This window comes from Atractosteus spatula, chromosome 12 (assembly GCF_055471065.1).
Source record: "Atractosteus spatula isolate fAtrSpa1 chromosome 12, fAtrSpa1.hap1, whole genome shotgun sequence".
NCBI lineage: Eukaryota > Metazoa > Chordata > Actinopteri > Semionotiformes > Lepisosteidae > Atractosteus > Atractosteus spatula.
Genome location: NC_142717.1, coordinates 44,807,937 through 44,823,909, shown reverse-complemented (window position 1 = coordinate 44,823,909; position 15,973 = coordinate 44,807,937). Strand labels below are relative to the sequence as shown.

General features: G+C 40.0%; 1 protein-coding gene and 1 pseudogene across 1 annotated transcript; both read left to right on the top strand.

Moving 5' to 3' along the window:
* Nucleotides 1-5,202: 5,202 nt before the first annotated feature.
* Nucleotides 5,203-8,253, top strand: sostdc1a (sclerostin domain containing 1a). The gene is made up of 2 exons (XM_088929506.1): nucleotides 5,203-5,578; nucleotides 6,880-8,253. Exons 1-2 carry the CDS (start codon nucleotides 5,377-5,379, stop codon nucleotides 7,323-7,325), a joined length of 648 nt encoding a protein of 215 aa, XP_088785632.1. The 5' UTR covers nucleotides 5,203-5,376; the 3' UTR covers nucleotides 7,326-8,253.
* A 7,261-nt stretch (nucleotides 8,254-15,514) lies between these two features.
* On the top strand, nucleotides 15,515-15,577 carry LOC148823170 (U6 spliceosomal RNA; annotated as a pseudogene).
* The last annotated feature ends 396 nt before the right edge of the window (nucleotides 15,578-15,973 follow it).

The following is a 15,973-nucleotide window of genomic DNA, read 5'->3' as shown; positions in this document are numbered from 1 at the left end:
TGTAATTGTATAATTGTCTAAACCTCGATAGGAGGCTGTTGTATACATTTACGACAGCACAATGCACAGATACACTACTGTATGTGCTTCAAAACACTTTGAATTGTACTCTTATAACGACTTCGACTCACTGTTTCTTTAAATAATAGATCTGAAAATAATATTTTTGTCAAGCCGCAAAATGGAATTGGTACCTTCAAAAACTATCCTCACCCTTTATGAAAGATACACTCTTGGAACACTTTTATTCGATGTTTGCTTTCCGATATAATATTTGTTGTTTACTGTACATGCTGTAACAACTTAATCATACAAGAGCATTGAAAGAAGCAGTTAAAACAGGCAATAGCACAAACAACACAAGCCATACTAGTCTGAAATGTATATACAAAGGATATGGTAGTGTTACCACTTATCCAGATTAACTCAAATCATTTTAGTTAAACCCTTCTCAGATTATGTTTCCTGACAGGTTATGATTTAGACAGTTGTTGGAGTTAGGAGTTGGAAAGCTCACCCGTTATTACAAGCCTCTCTCCACCCAAAGACTGGAAAGCTACCAAAATCAAAGTAAATTAAGGAGACATGGCCTTTGTCAGTCATGTTCTTATTTTTTTTTGTAAAAAAATACAGAGAAGGGCACATTTAACTAAAAGCCTGTATTTAAAACAAGATTGATGGTTTTAGGTCAGAATCTTTGAACTTATTTTACTGGCAACATATATGTTATTAAGACATAAATATGTCTTATGTGCAACAAAATGATAATTGTGCATGTAATCCATATAGTAATGAAAACTCAGGGTAGTGAAGCCTATGTTAAAGTATTGATCTTATAGTTCTAAGATATACAGCACATCACTTTCATACACAAATTATTATTGATGAATCGATCATCTATTTTTAAAAATGCTGTTTTTAGCAAACACAGCTTATACAGTCAGGAAAAAACATCTTCGTAAGTAATTAAGAAGCACCAAATACATCACATTCCAGTATAACTTTCCATGTGGAAGGATAATGGTACGACATGTTCATCAGCAGAGACTCCCCCTCTCCAAACACCATTTAAAACTTTAGGTTTTAGGAATAAGTGTGTCTCTTCTTAGCTGTAATGCTGGACAAACAAAGCACACACTGACCAAATTGGCATGGAAGTCAAAATGCGGGAGAATCGTCTTCCACCTCTGGGCCAGATTACATTTTTATATGAGTTCAAGTAGGCGGCTGCGTCAGCATGCGTAGGCTGCAAAGGAACAAGTAACGGTTTACTCCACGCTGAAAAGAGAAGAGAAGAAACACAACGTTTCGTCTGTGGAGCCTTCTTCAGGTGTGAAGGCCCAATACCCGAAACGCTGTGTTCCTTTCCTTCTCTTTTCAGCGTGGAGTAAACCGTTACTTGTTCCTTTGCATTCTTATATGCCCATACGCTCCTTAAGTCTTCTTTCAAATGAGAAATCTGCGATCGCGAAAGCTTTGTCTCATCGGAAAAGGGGCCGTCTCCGGAAGAGGCATGGCAGCGGTGTCGTCGCATGCTTTCTGTTTCCCTTCTGAAGCAAAGGAAAAGCACATTGTCTGGACTCTCGCATACAGTATGGCCCCGCAGGGATGAAGCACAATTCTAAAAGCCCGGGACTTTTCTTTTGTTCGGAATGCGGCGCACTCTATTGTCCATGTCAGACGCCCTCGCCCTACCCGCTACTGCACCGCAGGGTCTTTCCTGGTAATGGACACGCTCTTATCTTGTATCTTGTCAATATATTCATAACTCATGCTTGCTTTATTTTGCGACCTATTATCTTCCTCTCTCTAGACCTATATGTCACAGCCTTTGTGGTCAGCGAGTCTACAAAAAGAGCAATCTCAGATATCCGGTTCTTGAGACGTACAAATTAATGCTGCAGCATATCATATATACCGCGCTGATATTGTTATTTTAGACCCTGCCACCCTGAAATTCCTTGTTGCTTTCAATGAAAGAGGCTTTCCATCCATATTTAAGACCCATCTCTGGGGATGGGGGGGGGGGTTCTTTTCACTGAAATTTAAGTTTCTCTTTCGGAAGTGTGGAAGGGGGTTACTTGGCTTCTCGGATAATAAAAGATTAGGTTAGACAGTGATGGTGTGAAATGTCACAAAAAGTAAGAGATACTATTATAGAGTAGTACAAAGCTTTCATGCGGATTCACTTTCACATGAGTAAGGAGAGAAACATTTCTGATAACACTCACACACATTCGAATTCCATTATATTATAATAGCTGTACTGTATGGATTGTGCAAGATGATATACTGTATACTAGTCCACACTAACTAGATATGTCAATTATTGAAATAATACTTGTGCTGGGATCATAATCAAAACTGGTCAACTATGCCATGCATACAGCATATTGTGTGCCTTATGCAAAGCACATCAGCTGTATGAGATCAACATGTCCAGTCTGAAGGATCGCAGCCTATTGCCAGCACAGCACCCTGTTTATGAGTCTCGGGAACTGGGTGTGCGGCATGTTTTTTCATCACGTTTGGTCAATCCATCCATTTTCTATTCACTTTTTCTGTCTCAGAGGCATGAGGGAGCCAGAGCCTATCCTGGCAAGCAACAGGTGGGGTATACCCTGGGCGGGACACCAGTACACCGCTGGGCACACACAGACACAGACACGCACACACTCACACCAGGGCCAGTTTCCCCAGAAGCCAATTAGCCTGCCGGTATGTCTTTGGACTGTGGGAGGAAACTGGAGCACCCGGAGCAAGCCCACGTGAGCACAGAGAGAACATAACATACAGGTGCATGAGGTCCAGAACTGGCCCCAGGGCCCCAGAGCTGTGAAGCACTGATCTTCACTGGTAAGTACTGTGCCAACTGTGTGACCCTTGTTCGGTCAAGAATTCCCTGAACACAGCGTGTTCAACAACATTCATGTTTGGTGTTTGCTGCCTTGACTCTCTGATTTGCACAGCTGGGAGCTGTGGCACCATTTTTTCAATGAAACAACCACCACCTCTAGACAGATGACTATTGGCACAGAAGGCTAGAAATCCCTCCAGGGGGAATTATTATGTATCAGGTGAAAGCTACTGTTCTTTTGCCAAACAGCTGCTAGGTACAGACATTGGTTTAGCTTTTCACGGTTGATTTTTGTGAATATTTCACTCAGGTTGCCATGGTTTGTTGATCTGCAAAGCACACAAATCATTTTACTGTTCACATCCTAACTTCCCACTATAAAGATTTCCTTTCTGCCGAGTAAGGTAAGGTTCAGTAAGCCCATGTACAAGTTTTGACCTTCACCTGAAAATGACTTTACTACCATTAAAACTGAATTTCTGAAGCACAATAATGTATTCTGCACTCATCCATGTGAAATAATTATCTTGTCACAAGTCAATATACAACAAGAGGGTATTAAGCCGACAAAAAACCCTTTATTATGTTGCCTGAAGGCCTTGTCAGTTTGAGCTTCCGAATCAATAAGAGCCTGTGTTCTTTTTCCCAGTGGATTTGAAAATGACTTTTTTTACTCTATATTTAGGGTGCTAATTGCAGGAAGAAATGACTATATTTTGTGTAATACAAAACCCTTAACAAAGTCACGCTAGGTATCAACCTTTTGTTTTGAAAGAGAAAAGAAAACATAAGTGTATAGTTGCTCGGCAAATTAAAATAATACAAAATATGTGAAGGACTGAGCAAAGATTTTGAGACAGATTCTAGGTCAGTTACTCAGCTGTCTGTTCAGAACTGTTCCAGGTATAGAGAGGTAATGAAGAGAGTTACACTGCAATCCGAAAAGGATATTCGTCAGAATTAAACTGAATTATATCCAGGTGTCCCGGAGTGTCTGAATTAGGGACAGCTCTCTCTCTGCTCTAAACTGAGTCTCGGTACTAGCCATCATAACAAAGGAAGTACAAAGAACTGCGTTATTGCTCAAGGAGACAGTCACAAGCGCAGATGAGGTGCGTACAGGCACATCATTTTTCATCTTCAATGTAAAGATCGTCTGACATCACCGTCCCTTCTCCCCATGCAGGAGTCCTGACAATCTGAACATGAGAAACCGTCTGGTTCATGTGTCATGAGCGGCTTCTAAAATTTCCTTTTCTTACCTGGATTAAAGGATGTGGCAAAGCACCACTTTATCTTGAGAGTATTTGAGATACAGGTGCCTGGGTTTTGTTAGTCTAAAACGTGCAGTTAACATCCCGAACCCATAAGTGAACTGCGAGAGCTCGGGAGTTTAAGGTTTCTTCTAAATCACAAAAAAGTTGTATATGACCAAATCTGTGAACGTTTAATTTTTTTAACTAAATGCACGGCTATCTAAATAGAGAACACGTCAATTAACACTCGGTGTTAACAGAAAGCAGGTAAATATGTGTTCTTTCTTTGCGTTCTGATTTTGTGCCTCTTCCTAGTTTCTTACCTTACAAGGAAAGGTTAGACTTTAGGCAAGGTTAGTCTGAAAGGTTAGACTTGAAGAATCGGTCATTTAAAAAACATATAAACTTCGTCCACTGTGTGGCAGAATAGTCACTCTATATACTACAAAAAGGGGAAAATAAAGGTCGTGATATTATTTATCTAAATTATTTATTCCGTACTGAATTGTTCACTTATATACTGAAAAGGCTTTAATACGTGATGCTTATATAGATTGCATAGCATGTCTAGGACAGAGTGACGGCGCAGGTTGAATGCTATAAATTGATATTCAAAATGTCCTGGGAAAAAGAAATATTAATGTGGATTAGAAATGAACTAATACATTTATAGAACATATTCTGCTCATTTCAAAATACTGTAATTCTTTTTTAAAAAATATTTTCCATATTTCTTTCGTGTGAATTTAATAAATTTGGTTGGCTCAGGTTTCTCAGAGATGATAATCAGCGGGTCAACATGTCACAAACTTGCGAGCGTGAGTCTGTAACGACCATGTTCCCTCGAACGAATAAAGTTTGCTGTAAAACATTACAGCAAATGAGGGCAAAACTGCTCTTTCTGTTCTATTTGGTGCCTTACACGCACTACAGCTTTTCCAATCCGCACCAACGAGTATAACACAATGTTGAATCTCATTATTTACAACAGCGAAAGGACCGCTGTTTAAAAACCAGAAGACGCTCCTTCCCTGGGAGGGGTGTGATTTTAGCGAGCGTCCACGCCCATGTTCATAACTGAGGCCGTCCACACTACACCTGAACAGCTGCCAGGCCACAGCGAGAGGCGGGTATATAAACCTCCTGTGAAAAGGTATTGCAGTGCCGCTCTGCAAGCTTCGAAGCCGGTCGTCGTTTATAAAAAAAAAAACCCACTCACGGGATTTTTCTCTCTGAAGTTTTTTTTTATGCAGCAAAACAGTCATGCTCCTGAATACGGTTGCGTACCGCCTGCTGTTTTTAGCAGGCATCCTAGTAAAAGGGTATCTGACTTTCAAGAATGATGCTACAGAGATTCTGTACACCCACGTGGTTCACCCTGTCCAAGATCACCCCGTCAACGCGTCGTTAAATCAGGCAAGAAATGGAGGCAGAAACTTGGGACATACTGGGTCCGATCGAAACGGTAAGGGCGATGACGATACGGATGGGAATGCAGAAGCTTTGCTTGCATTTCAGGCAGATTTGGGTATTTACCGTCCTCGCAGGTTACTGCTACAATTATCTGAACCACAACCGCCTTCCCAATTGGGAACAGGGAGCTAGAGATGTTGCTGGAAACGGTTTCATCTTTTTTTTCCATTTAAACTTAGGTGTGCTCTGGGGAACAGGAAGAAACACATTAGAACAGCGATATCTTATATTTGATAATAAACGTGTTATCTCTTATTCGGTGCGTTCGGAACTTGACTTACCTGTACTTTGTTATAGGGCATAAATAATTTTAAATATATTGTATCTTACTTTTAAAATGAACGAGGTCCATAATTAATAGACACTCATCTCGAAGTCATGTACCTGTACCTCTCTACTGATTAAAATTAAACTTGGGGAAACTGTGATGTGTCCTATCCAGGCATAGTTCAGGAGGACTGAAATGCAAAGACATGTATTGGTAATGTCCGCAATCTGCATTCTGTTTTGTATGCTTGTCCTGTACTGTACAGTTTGCACATTGTATTGTGTAGGTAGTTTTTTGACATTCCAGTGACCTATGCTGGGACCCCATGAGGGGTTAATAATATCAGATATCATTAGAAAACAGATGAAGTAAACTTTAGCAAAGCCATTCATGTTACATATCCATTTGGCAGACAACCAGGCATGAGGAAAAGGTAAAAGTGAATTCAGCTGCAGTGGGTGTGTCTGTCCTAGTGAATAAAAGAACACTTACTTGGACAGGAAATCTCAGATTATAGTGCTGTTTATTTTGAATGCAGATTACCTTGAGGAGAAACGCCGTGCTTTCATTAATCAAGAACTGTCACTGAAACGGGACTTTTGTTATCTCAGAGGTGTATCTCCTGCATTGTGAAGCAGTGGAGGGTTGGATTACAGCGCGAAGAGATTCCGCCTGAAGCAAAACTTTTGTTGATGTTTTCAACTTGTCTGGGGGGTCCACCTGAGGAAAGAAAAGCCTGAGTGATCATCAGTTTTCTCGGCTAGAACCAAGAGGGTTATACCCGTATTTAGCACTCAGCCGCCCACTGATTACAAAAATACACTGCAAATACATGGGGACTCTGCTGCAGGAGTCTGCTGTCTAAAAACGCTGTGCAAAAAAACATTAACTGAACGATAAATTGAATTACAGTACGTGTTGTGAAGGAATGTTTATGTTAAAGCACTGTAGATGGAAGGGGGGTTTAGTGATTATTCTGCGGATAAGACTGATTTCTTTTTCCTCTCTTGTCTGGCTTCCCACAGATCAAAGTCAGGTTGGGTGCAGAGAACTCCGATCCACAAAATACATCTCGGACGGCCAGTGCACCAGTATAAACCCCGTGAAGGAACTTGTGTGCGCCGGAGAGTGCCTGCCGGCCGAGATGCTGCCCAACTGGATAGGCGGCGGCGGCGGCTCCGGTCGGAAGTACTGGAGCCGGCGCAACGCGCAGGAGTGGCGCTGCGTGAACGACAAGACCCGGACGCAGCGCATCCAGCTGCAGTGCCGGGACGGCAGCACGAGAACGTACAAGATCACGGTGGTCACCTCCTGCCGCTGCAAGCGCTACTCGCGGCAGCACAACGAGTCCAGCCACAAGTTCGGGGAGGCGTCCCGGCCGAACCCCCCCCACCAGCACCGGGGCAAGAAGCGACAGGGCAAGGCCAGCGCGCACAGCGTCAACTGGCACGAACTGGAGGCCAAAAACTAACCCGGGACCTGCCGTGGCCGTCATGGGGACGGACAATACTATCGGCCTCTGCGCGACCCTCTAGTTTGGACAGCTGAACAACAGTGTGTACGCTGGGGTTGGCAAGAATCACAAAGCCCTTCTTTTTGCAAGTTTCCCCCCGGTTGTGTCAGCTCATGAGGTTGCAGAAGGGGCGTCTTCATGGGATGCACAGCACAACATTCTCCAAGCTGAAGACTGTTTTTGAGATGTTCATATTATTGAAGAACTCTTTGCACGCAAACATAAGGCTTCGCCAGACGTCCGCAATATAATAAAATGTCTGGACCCAACAACATATTTTTTTCTGATTTAATTTCCTTGATTTTCATCACTACTTCAGAATGACTTAACTCACAAAGCATTCAAACTTCTGATGTGTATACCACATTGCTTGGGGGTTATCATATAATGTTCTCGTCATCCTAGCTATAAATAACAGAGCAATAAAACCTCAGTTTTTCATTTCAGTCTTATGCTTATAGCAGACATCTTTGTCTTTGAACAGTGTCTGAATTTTCATGTTCTGATGACTGATTCACCTAGTGCTTAGAACAATGGAAAAAAAACACCTTTAATTAGGCAATGAAAGTCCCTCGTTTGTCATTTCAGAAAAATGCATTAAAAAGGTAAACAGTACAAGGGAAAATACATTTCTGCTTCATAAAATTATTTAATGGGTTGATATGTTTAAAAATATTTCCCTTTTCTTTCCTGAAATTAAGTTTAATTTACAGTAGTTATGTAAATAATGTAATATATATTTTTATTGTGATGGCATCACTGGATTTCTTTGGTAATTTTCCTTTTGATAATAGATAAATTGTGTGTAACCCTTAGCACAAAGGTCAAAGTCAACAGTGCTGGTGATATTTTTAAAATATTAAACATTCTGTGATGTACAGTAAAAGTGTTTTTTCGTTGTTTTTCTTTTTACTGCTGTATGTTGGAGGGGGTACAATGTCAAGAGACCTGCATCAATAAGTAATGCTATTTGAGAATAAGCTTTGAGTTTAAACAAATTTTGCGTCACTTAAAATTACTCCCTCCTCATCTCTAGCTTACCTGAAGCACACAAAAACTATTTAATAGTAGCAAATCACAATGAGAACAGAACCCAAGAACGTAAGAAAGATCGGATGAGAGGAGGCTACTTTATTCATCTTGCCCATGTAGTTGTCAGTAGATTATACGTTCAAATACCTAGATGTTTCTTGAAGGTTCTCAGGTAATCATGTTCAACTGAAGAGCAACAATCCACTCAAAGATACTGTAGATCTGGATGCAAGACCTGTGTTAGCCCATTACTTTTTTCTGTATTCTATTACATTGGCAAATAAAAGCTATGATGTTATTACTTAAATTGCTAGAAGCAATTTATTGACAGGAGGAATACCCATACTCTTGCTGGGTCTATAGGAGTAATTATCTAAGATCACTTTCTAAAGATATCTATTTATGTTATAGCCACCGTTCATTATAGAAAGGTGCATCTCCAAGTTACCATGGATCTGTTAAGGTCAATGAGCATCACAAGGCTGAAACAAGTGGCTTTAAAAATAGCTATTAAAGAAGACTTGTTTTGCAAGAGTTACTGGACACTACAAACATTTCACACTCTGTGATACCACACATTTTCACTGTAAGATTTACAAAAGTCATTCATGGCCAGAGTATGACATAGTGGTGACACATTAGTAACACATTGGTACAAATACGTGTGTCTGGGGTTTACCTCTTCAGTACTACTGTAAGATACTCCACTCTAGCACATAAATGTCTTATTGACAATTGACAGTAAGACCTAAAATGTGTTGAGCAACCATATGATCAACTGAGTTTTGTAATTTAGTGATGATCAAGCATTTCTTGACATAACTAAATTTAAACAGAATTTTTAGTCAAACCAGTGCTACAATATTTAAAAAGAATAAAAAGATCATTACCAGTCCCTCATATCTGTTATTTGCTAAAGAAAATATTGTCTAACCAAGGCTCTGAGCCATCTCCCATCACTTCCTGTCAAACACGATGTGCTGTTTCCTCACAGAGGAAATCATGAAAAAACTGAGCTTCACAACTGAAAAGGCTAAAGACAAAAACTAAATAAAAAGAACTGTGAGAATTTATTTGAACGTTCTCTTCAGCTTTCAGGAACATGCTCTTTTTAATATTCAAACAGATTTTGTCCCTTTATTGCACCACGCAAGTCAATTGACAAACAAGTTGTCCTTTACAGTGAGGACTTTGAGACCCAATCTAGGCAGAGATTCTTTAACTAGCCATTTGACTGAAGTGCTTTTCTCAAGGACACAACAGCAGCATGTCAGCCAGGGTCTGAAGCTACTGACCCTACAGTCTGGAGTGTTATTTGTCAGAACTCTGACAAGAACATTCTTAAAGTACAATCTCTTTGAAACTCCTGCTCTTAAGCATTGCATTGGTCTTGCTGTTTATCTTCCTTTAAGTTCTCAGTCGGTGCCAATCCCAGCAATATTTGCCTTTTCTCACTGAAAATTAAACTGGGTTTTCTAAAGGAAAGGCGATAAAAAATTGTAAATTAAGGCCACAGATATATACCCTTGGTCTTTCTAACTGCATTTCATGTCCTGTATTTACATGAGGATTTTCAGAAAGAAACAATGTCCCAAAGGAGGTTGTTTCTGTAGGAGCTTGCCTTGCCATTGAGCACAGAAGTACATTGACAAAAAGGGAAGGAACTGGTGTCAGAAAAGCATTGCAGTTAGTCTTCTGTGGGAGTAGCAGTCTGGTTTCAGCTTCGTTGATATAAACTGTAGCCTGAGGTTTGTTTAATGTCTAATGTTTAATGTACTTCTTTGTTGAGAGTAATGAGAGGTGCAGACATTCCATCAGTATAACTGCCTTGAGCTATCACATTTTTCCTGTGCAGTGGTCATAGTTATGATCTCCCATCAATTTTTATTATAGCGATTATCTAAATAAAGCCACAGATTTGTTTAATTTCTGTGCTCAGCAAAAAAGCTGTGTTTTACACATTGTAGATTAATATTTGCGTGTAAGAAGAGATTCTATAAATAATGTAACGAAGAAAATAGGTTTGAAAACAAAAAGGCTTAAAGATTATTTAACTTTGTAAAGATAATTCTTTGTGCAAGGTCTGAATGAAATCAGCAGTTATGTGATATGGTGTATCCAAAATGCCAAAACAGAGCAGAGCTCAGCAGCAGCAGAGACAGGGGGCTCAGTCTGTGGGATGGTGGAATTGTCTGCTGTCTACAGAGGGACGGTGTGCACACTCCACTCCCGGCATGGGTACAGCGGAGCTGCACCTGTTACATGAACTCGGTTCTAACACTTCCTGGGTGGCCTGTATTAAACAGAACTGTGAGAGCATCAGAAACCCAACCCCTCTCTCTGAGGCTGTCTGTAGTCCAGTACAGAAATGATTGGGTCTGTAGTCTGTATCGTGGGTCTATATCCTCAACTGAAAATCTTTATTTTCATTTATTCACATTTAAACATTTAACATGATCAAGAATTAAGACTACACAAGCGAAAAGTGGGTATATTTTGTACATTAATCACTGTAAAACATTAACCTGACTACTTCCAGCAACGTAAAAGTTTCAGTTGAGATCCTCTTGAATAGATGTTTGCAATGATTTTATACCCTTTTCCATACTGATCTCAGTTGAACAGAGGCTGTAAAGCATTTTCTACTTTCACTAGTGCAGAATTACATTGATTTCTAAAAATAACATTTTGTATGAAACACATTTTAATTTTTTAAAGTTATTATTAGGGTTAGGGTGCTCAATTTGCTTAGCTTTTGTTTCTTTCCTCTTCTTGAAGGCTCAAGTTCATGTTAAACTTGAGTGTATTAAGGCTAGTGGGGAATGACTCAATCAAATGCATCATCACAAAATTTATTTTAATTTATTTAGTCACAATATTTTTTCTGATGTGTAGTGAACGTGTTACTAATAAATTGTTCTTCCCCCAATAGAACATAGAGTTTTTTTTACTGAAGGGCATCTACTGTAAAAGAAAAAGTCAGGCAGCACAGACAGACGCACTGTACAGTACAGAACTGACCGTGGCCCTGACAGCCCCCCCTGAATGAAACCACCCCTGGGCACTATGGGTCTGGGGACCACAAATTATATAAAGTTGAGAGAGTCCAGGGTCCAGTGACACCAGTGAACGAGATACAGAGATTCCCAACACAGCACCAAAAACCTGTTAGCCACAGTCAGAGCAGAACACCAGTTCCCTTTCTACCACTGCAAGAGGCCCTACTGGAGCTCAGTGAGAGCATTAGCCGAGAGTAAGGAACATCCTCAGACAAAGAAAATGAAGCTGTAACTTTGCATATACCTGGGCACTCCCAAAGAGCATCCTCTGAACATAATCCACTGCACACAAGGGATATCATATATTGTCTATATGGAGGAGTTGACCACAGTGTTTTTCTTTATATAGAGATATCCTCTATAATGGGCATACCCAGTAAATTCTGACAAGGCTTGTGTCAGATCAGTTCATTGGCCCAGAATCTTTATTTTTAATCACTAGGATGAAAAATCAGAAAAGATGTCACAGAGAAACTTGTATAACCAATGTGAGTAAGACAGCTTCAGATTAAAGGTGTCAATACTTTCCTCAGGTGATAGTAATCTATCAAATCATTGTGGAGGTCAAAGGTCTCCAACGCTTGCACAAGCCACCAAAAGAAAAGAAAACTAGTTCTTAATGCTTCGTATCATACACTCTAGGGTATAAATCTGATCCACACTTTAACCCAACCTTTTCCAGGCTATAATGCTCTTTTTGGCAACTTTCAGCACTAGTGACATTTTCCCTTTGTACAGTATCACCTTTACTTAGATTACGACAGTTGCGTTGAAGTGTGAATAGCCTTTAAAAGCACCCGAAGGAGAAAAAAAAACTAAAGGCTTGTTTGAATGACCCTTTGATGTACTGTAGGTGAAAAACACAAAGCTGAGAGCATCTTAAAAACCAAAGCCTATTAACACTTTTGCAGAAATGTATAGGGTACAGAGGGTTTGAGCACAAATGATCTTTTCACCCAATTTAACATTCTACCAGACTATTACAAATATGATTGATACCATAGCAGCCTCACCTTCAAAACATAATTGTTGTGGCTATTGAGAAGATACTTTTGATGTAATTCCTAAGACACAATATGCACATTGGGATTTGATGTCAGGACAGAGGCAAGGTGAATTGAGTCTGCCACACTACCATATTTGGGCCAAGATGGTCAAGCTTTGCACAAACGGAGACCTTAGCAGCTGTACTTGAACATAAGGTGGCTTGTTACACTGACTTTAAATCAGCTACTACTTTAAATCACCATTATCATTGTTAAATACTGCAAATGACACTGAAATGTAAATAAATGAAGTAGGAATAGGCAGTAATCTAGAGCATAATAAAGTCTGCGAACAAGAGCTGGACAGTCTGCCCATCTGACTTGTTTGGTTTTAGTAGCTAATTGATCCAAGGATCCCATTCCCCATTTTCACAAAAGACACCAGGATCCCATTCCTCAGTTTCACGAAAGACACCAGGAATGCACGATGTCTTCAGCTGCATGGATGGGTAATCTGTTCCAGACTCCCACAGCCCTTTGAGGAAAGAAACCCCTACTTTTGAAGGGGAACTGTATTCCCAGTTTCTCAGACTGATTATTAAATCTTGGAAACAAACTAAATTCATTGACAATATAGACACATTTTACAAATTCTGAGTTAAGCACAAAATCGTGAACTTTGTGAAAGTACTTTAAGTCGCCATGTTGTCACAAAACTCGCATTTGAGTTCCCATGAATTGTGACGTGATGCAGCCCTTCCTGCTCAGTAGTCACTGTACTGACTAATGTGATGTGATGTACAAGCGAAGTACAGGTTGTGCAGCAGAAATTTCACTGCAGAAATGTTCCAACGTAAAAGAGCAGGCAGAGTTAACAAGTAAGTTGCATTTATTGGTAAAACTGTCTCCAAATCGAGAGCAATAAACCTATTGGATTAAAAAAGATGGATTTACAAGCCTGCTTCTTTACAATGTAATAAGGCTGCATCACATCACCTGAAGTTTTGTTGCCTCGTTCTCAATTGTAGAACATGGTGCTGCGCATACCTGGAAATTCTGTGATGCAAATTAGAGGTTTTACAAGTTACTCTGCGCATTTTATTGTTATTGTGGTTTGAAATGCACTTATCATTTCTGATTCTTTTTTAACCCAAAAATATGAAAATAGCATTGCAGTTTCCCTTTAAATGCACTTTCCACTTTGTTTAATATCTACCTAACTCCTCTGGTTCATGTTCCACTGTTAAAGAAAAATTAACGCAAACAGTTGCCACTCTGAGAGGAATGCCAGCTCTCTGAAGGAGCCAGCTTTTCCACAAACCCAATTTTTCCACGATTACTTAATCCCAGAAAAAGTCTGCATATTGTGACAGGAGGTGGGAATTACACTGAGAGCCACCCTCAAAGTTGAGCATTGAACGTTAAAGCATTTGTCACAGCGTTTTCCAATTTAAGGACTATTTTGGTTCCAATATGGCAGCATTGCAGCTACAGTTAACTGTGCTCCTGTCTGGCATCACCATCTGAGGAGGAGGTGTACGTAGATTTGAAGAGGTGTTCCGGCTGACCTGGCTGAACTTTGCTTTGGGGTTCATTGTGAAAACCCTTGTGAAAGGAATTTCATTTGGCTTTGACCAGCAAGGCCTTCATGACTGAGTAAACATTACCTGCATTGAGAATAGTTCATGCACTTTGACTGAAAAGCAGAGACTCCATCTGGAACCTTTTTTTCTGAAGAGTCTACATACCATGTTTTTTAACAGCTGTTTCGTTTTCTTGTCCACAGAATCAACACCTCAGCTAATACAGTGCTCTGTGCTTGCAGGACGAGCAAAATTGAGTCTGTGTTCAACCATGACGGAGCATGTTACAGCCATTGTGACGCACTAGTTACTTTATGGTCATAGGAGACATTGAAATGTTGGTGTACCTCGACCTGTCTTGACCATCCACAAACTACTGCTGATCTTTAGCACAGTATTCACATTCTTCACTTACACAGTAGCCAGCTGTTCGCCATGTGTAGGCTGTTGGTAAGAGTGTAGACAGATATGGAGGTGAGTAATGAGATGAGTTACTCTTGGTCAGCAGAATGTGGCTTTTTTCTCTAAATTGGCCTTGATAATTCTTGCAGAGTTTTTCACATTGAATTTTCAGTTACACATTGAATACATCTCGCACATGTTTTATTAACATTAGTTAGTTTAAATAAATTAAAACATTGCAAAAATATTTTAAAATAGTTGTGATTATTTTTGTAAATAAATATCTTATATCTTCAATATGCAAATAGAATACTTTATCTTAAAATGGTTTATCATTAATTACCCACATGTGACCATATGATGATTTAGACACCTTAAGTACCAATCTTGTTTTTCTACACTAAAAGTCAAGGCAATGTGTCCCAGTTGAAAATATAACATAAATACAGTGAAAAACATACTGTACATTGTCAATTCTCGGGCTACTCTGTATCCCTCTCTGGATACTCTCTGCTGCAGCCTGAATCGCGAGTAATTGCTCCTGCATAAGGAAAATTGCATTCATCAACAAAACTGACTGATTTACATGCTGGGGATTAGAGAAGCATAATTTGTCCTTCTTTGTTATGTAAATTGTATGCAAAACAATGCAATTCTATATACTGTGCAGTAAACAGTATATTAAATCATACTTTGTGCATAATTATGTGGATGCATAATTACTGTATAACAATTCTCCAAGGAGTCACTAATTTCACATTTAATTTTAAAATATTCAGGATGATTTCATCTTCTTATGCAATGCAGTTTCCCATGGCAGCAACTCTGCAAATTATGCATGCCTGACCATGCACTCTGAATTCTGGTATGATATGATTTGGGAGAAAAAAAAATTCATCCATCCGTTTTCTAACCACCATGCAATTCAGGGTCACAGGGGAGCTGGAGCCTATCCCGGCATGCAATGTTCGCAAGGAAGGGCTCACCCTGGACGAGTCACCACCACTCCATCACAGGGCAGGCAGACACAAGCATGTACACACTCACACTCAGGCCCATTCTTCCAGAAGCCAGCTAACCTACCAGTAAGGCTTCGGCAGCACATATATGAAAATTGAAATGATACAGAGAAGATTAGCATGGCCCCTTTATCTATCATTCTGTCTCATCTTCTCAGTTCTCTGAAAGAGGTGCCCTTTGAAAAAACATAGCTTTGGTTCTAACATAGTTATAAAAGTTGTTCTCTGCCCCCCTCACATACAATACTGTGTATTTCATATTTGAACTTAGTGCTTACAACAGTGCTGTAGCATTCAAACTTGACACTACTATCCTAGGGCAGCATGGTGGTGCAGTGGTTAGCATTGCTACCTCACAGCACTGGGGCCCTGGGCTCAATTCCTAGAGTGCTATTGGTGTAGAGTTCATATATTCTCTCTGTGTTCACATGAATTTTCTCCAAGTGCTCAGGGTTCCTCCAATAGTCCAACTACTTACTTGCAAAGTTTACAGTATGTCTTTAACTGATTAAATACCCTTCCTAT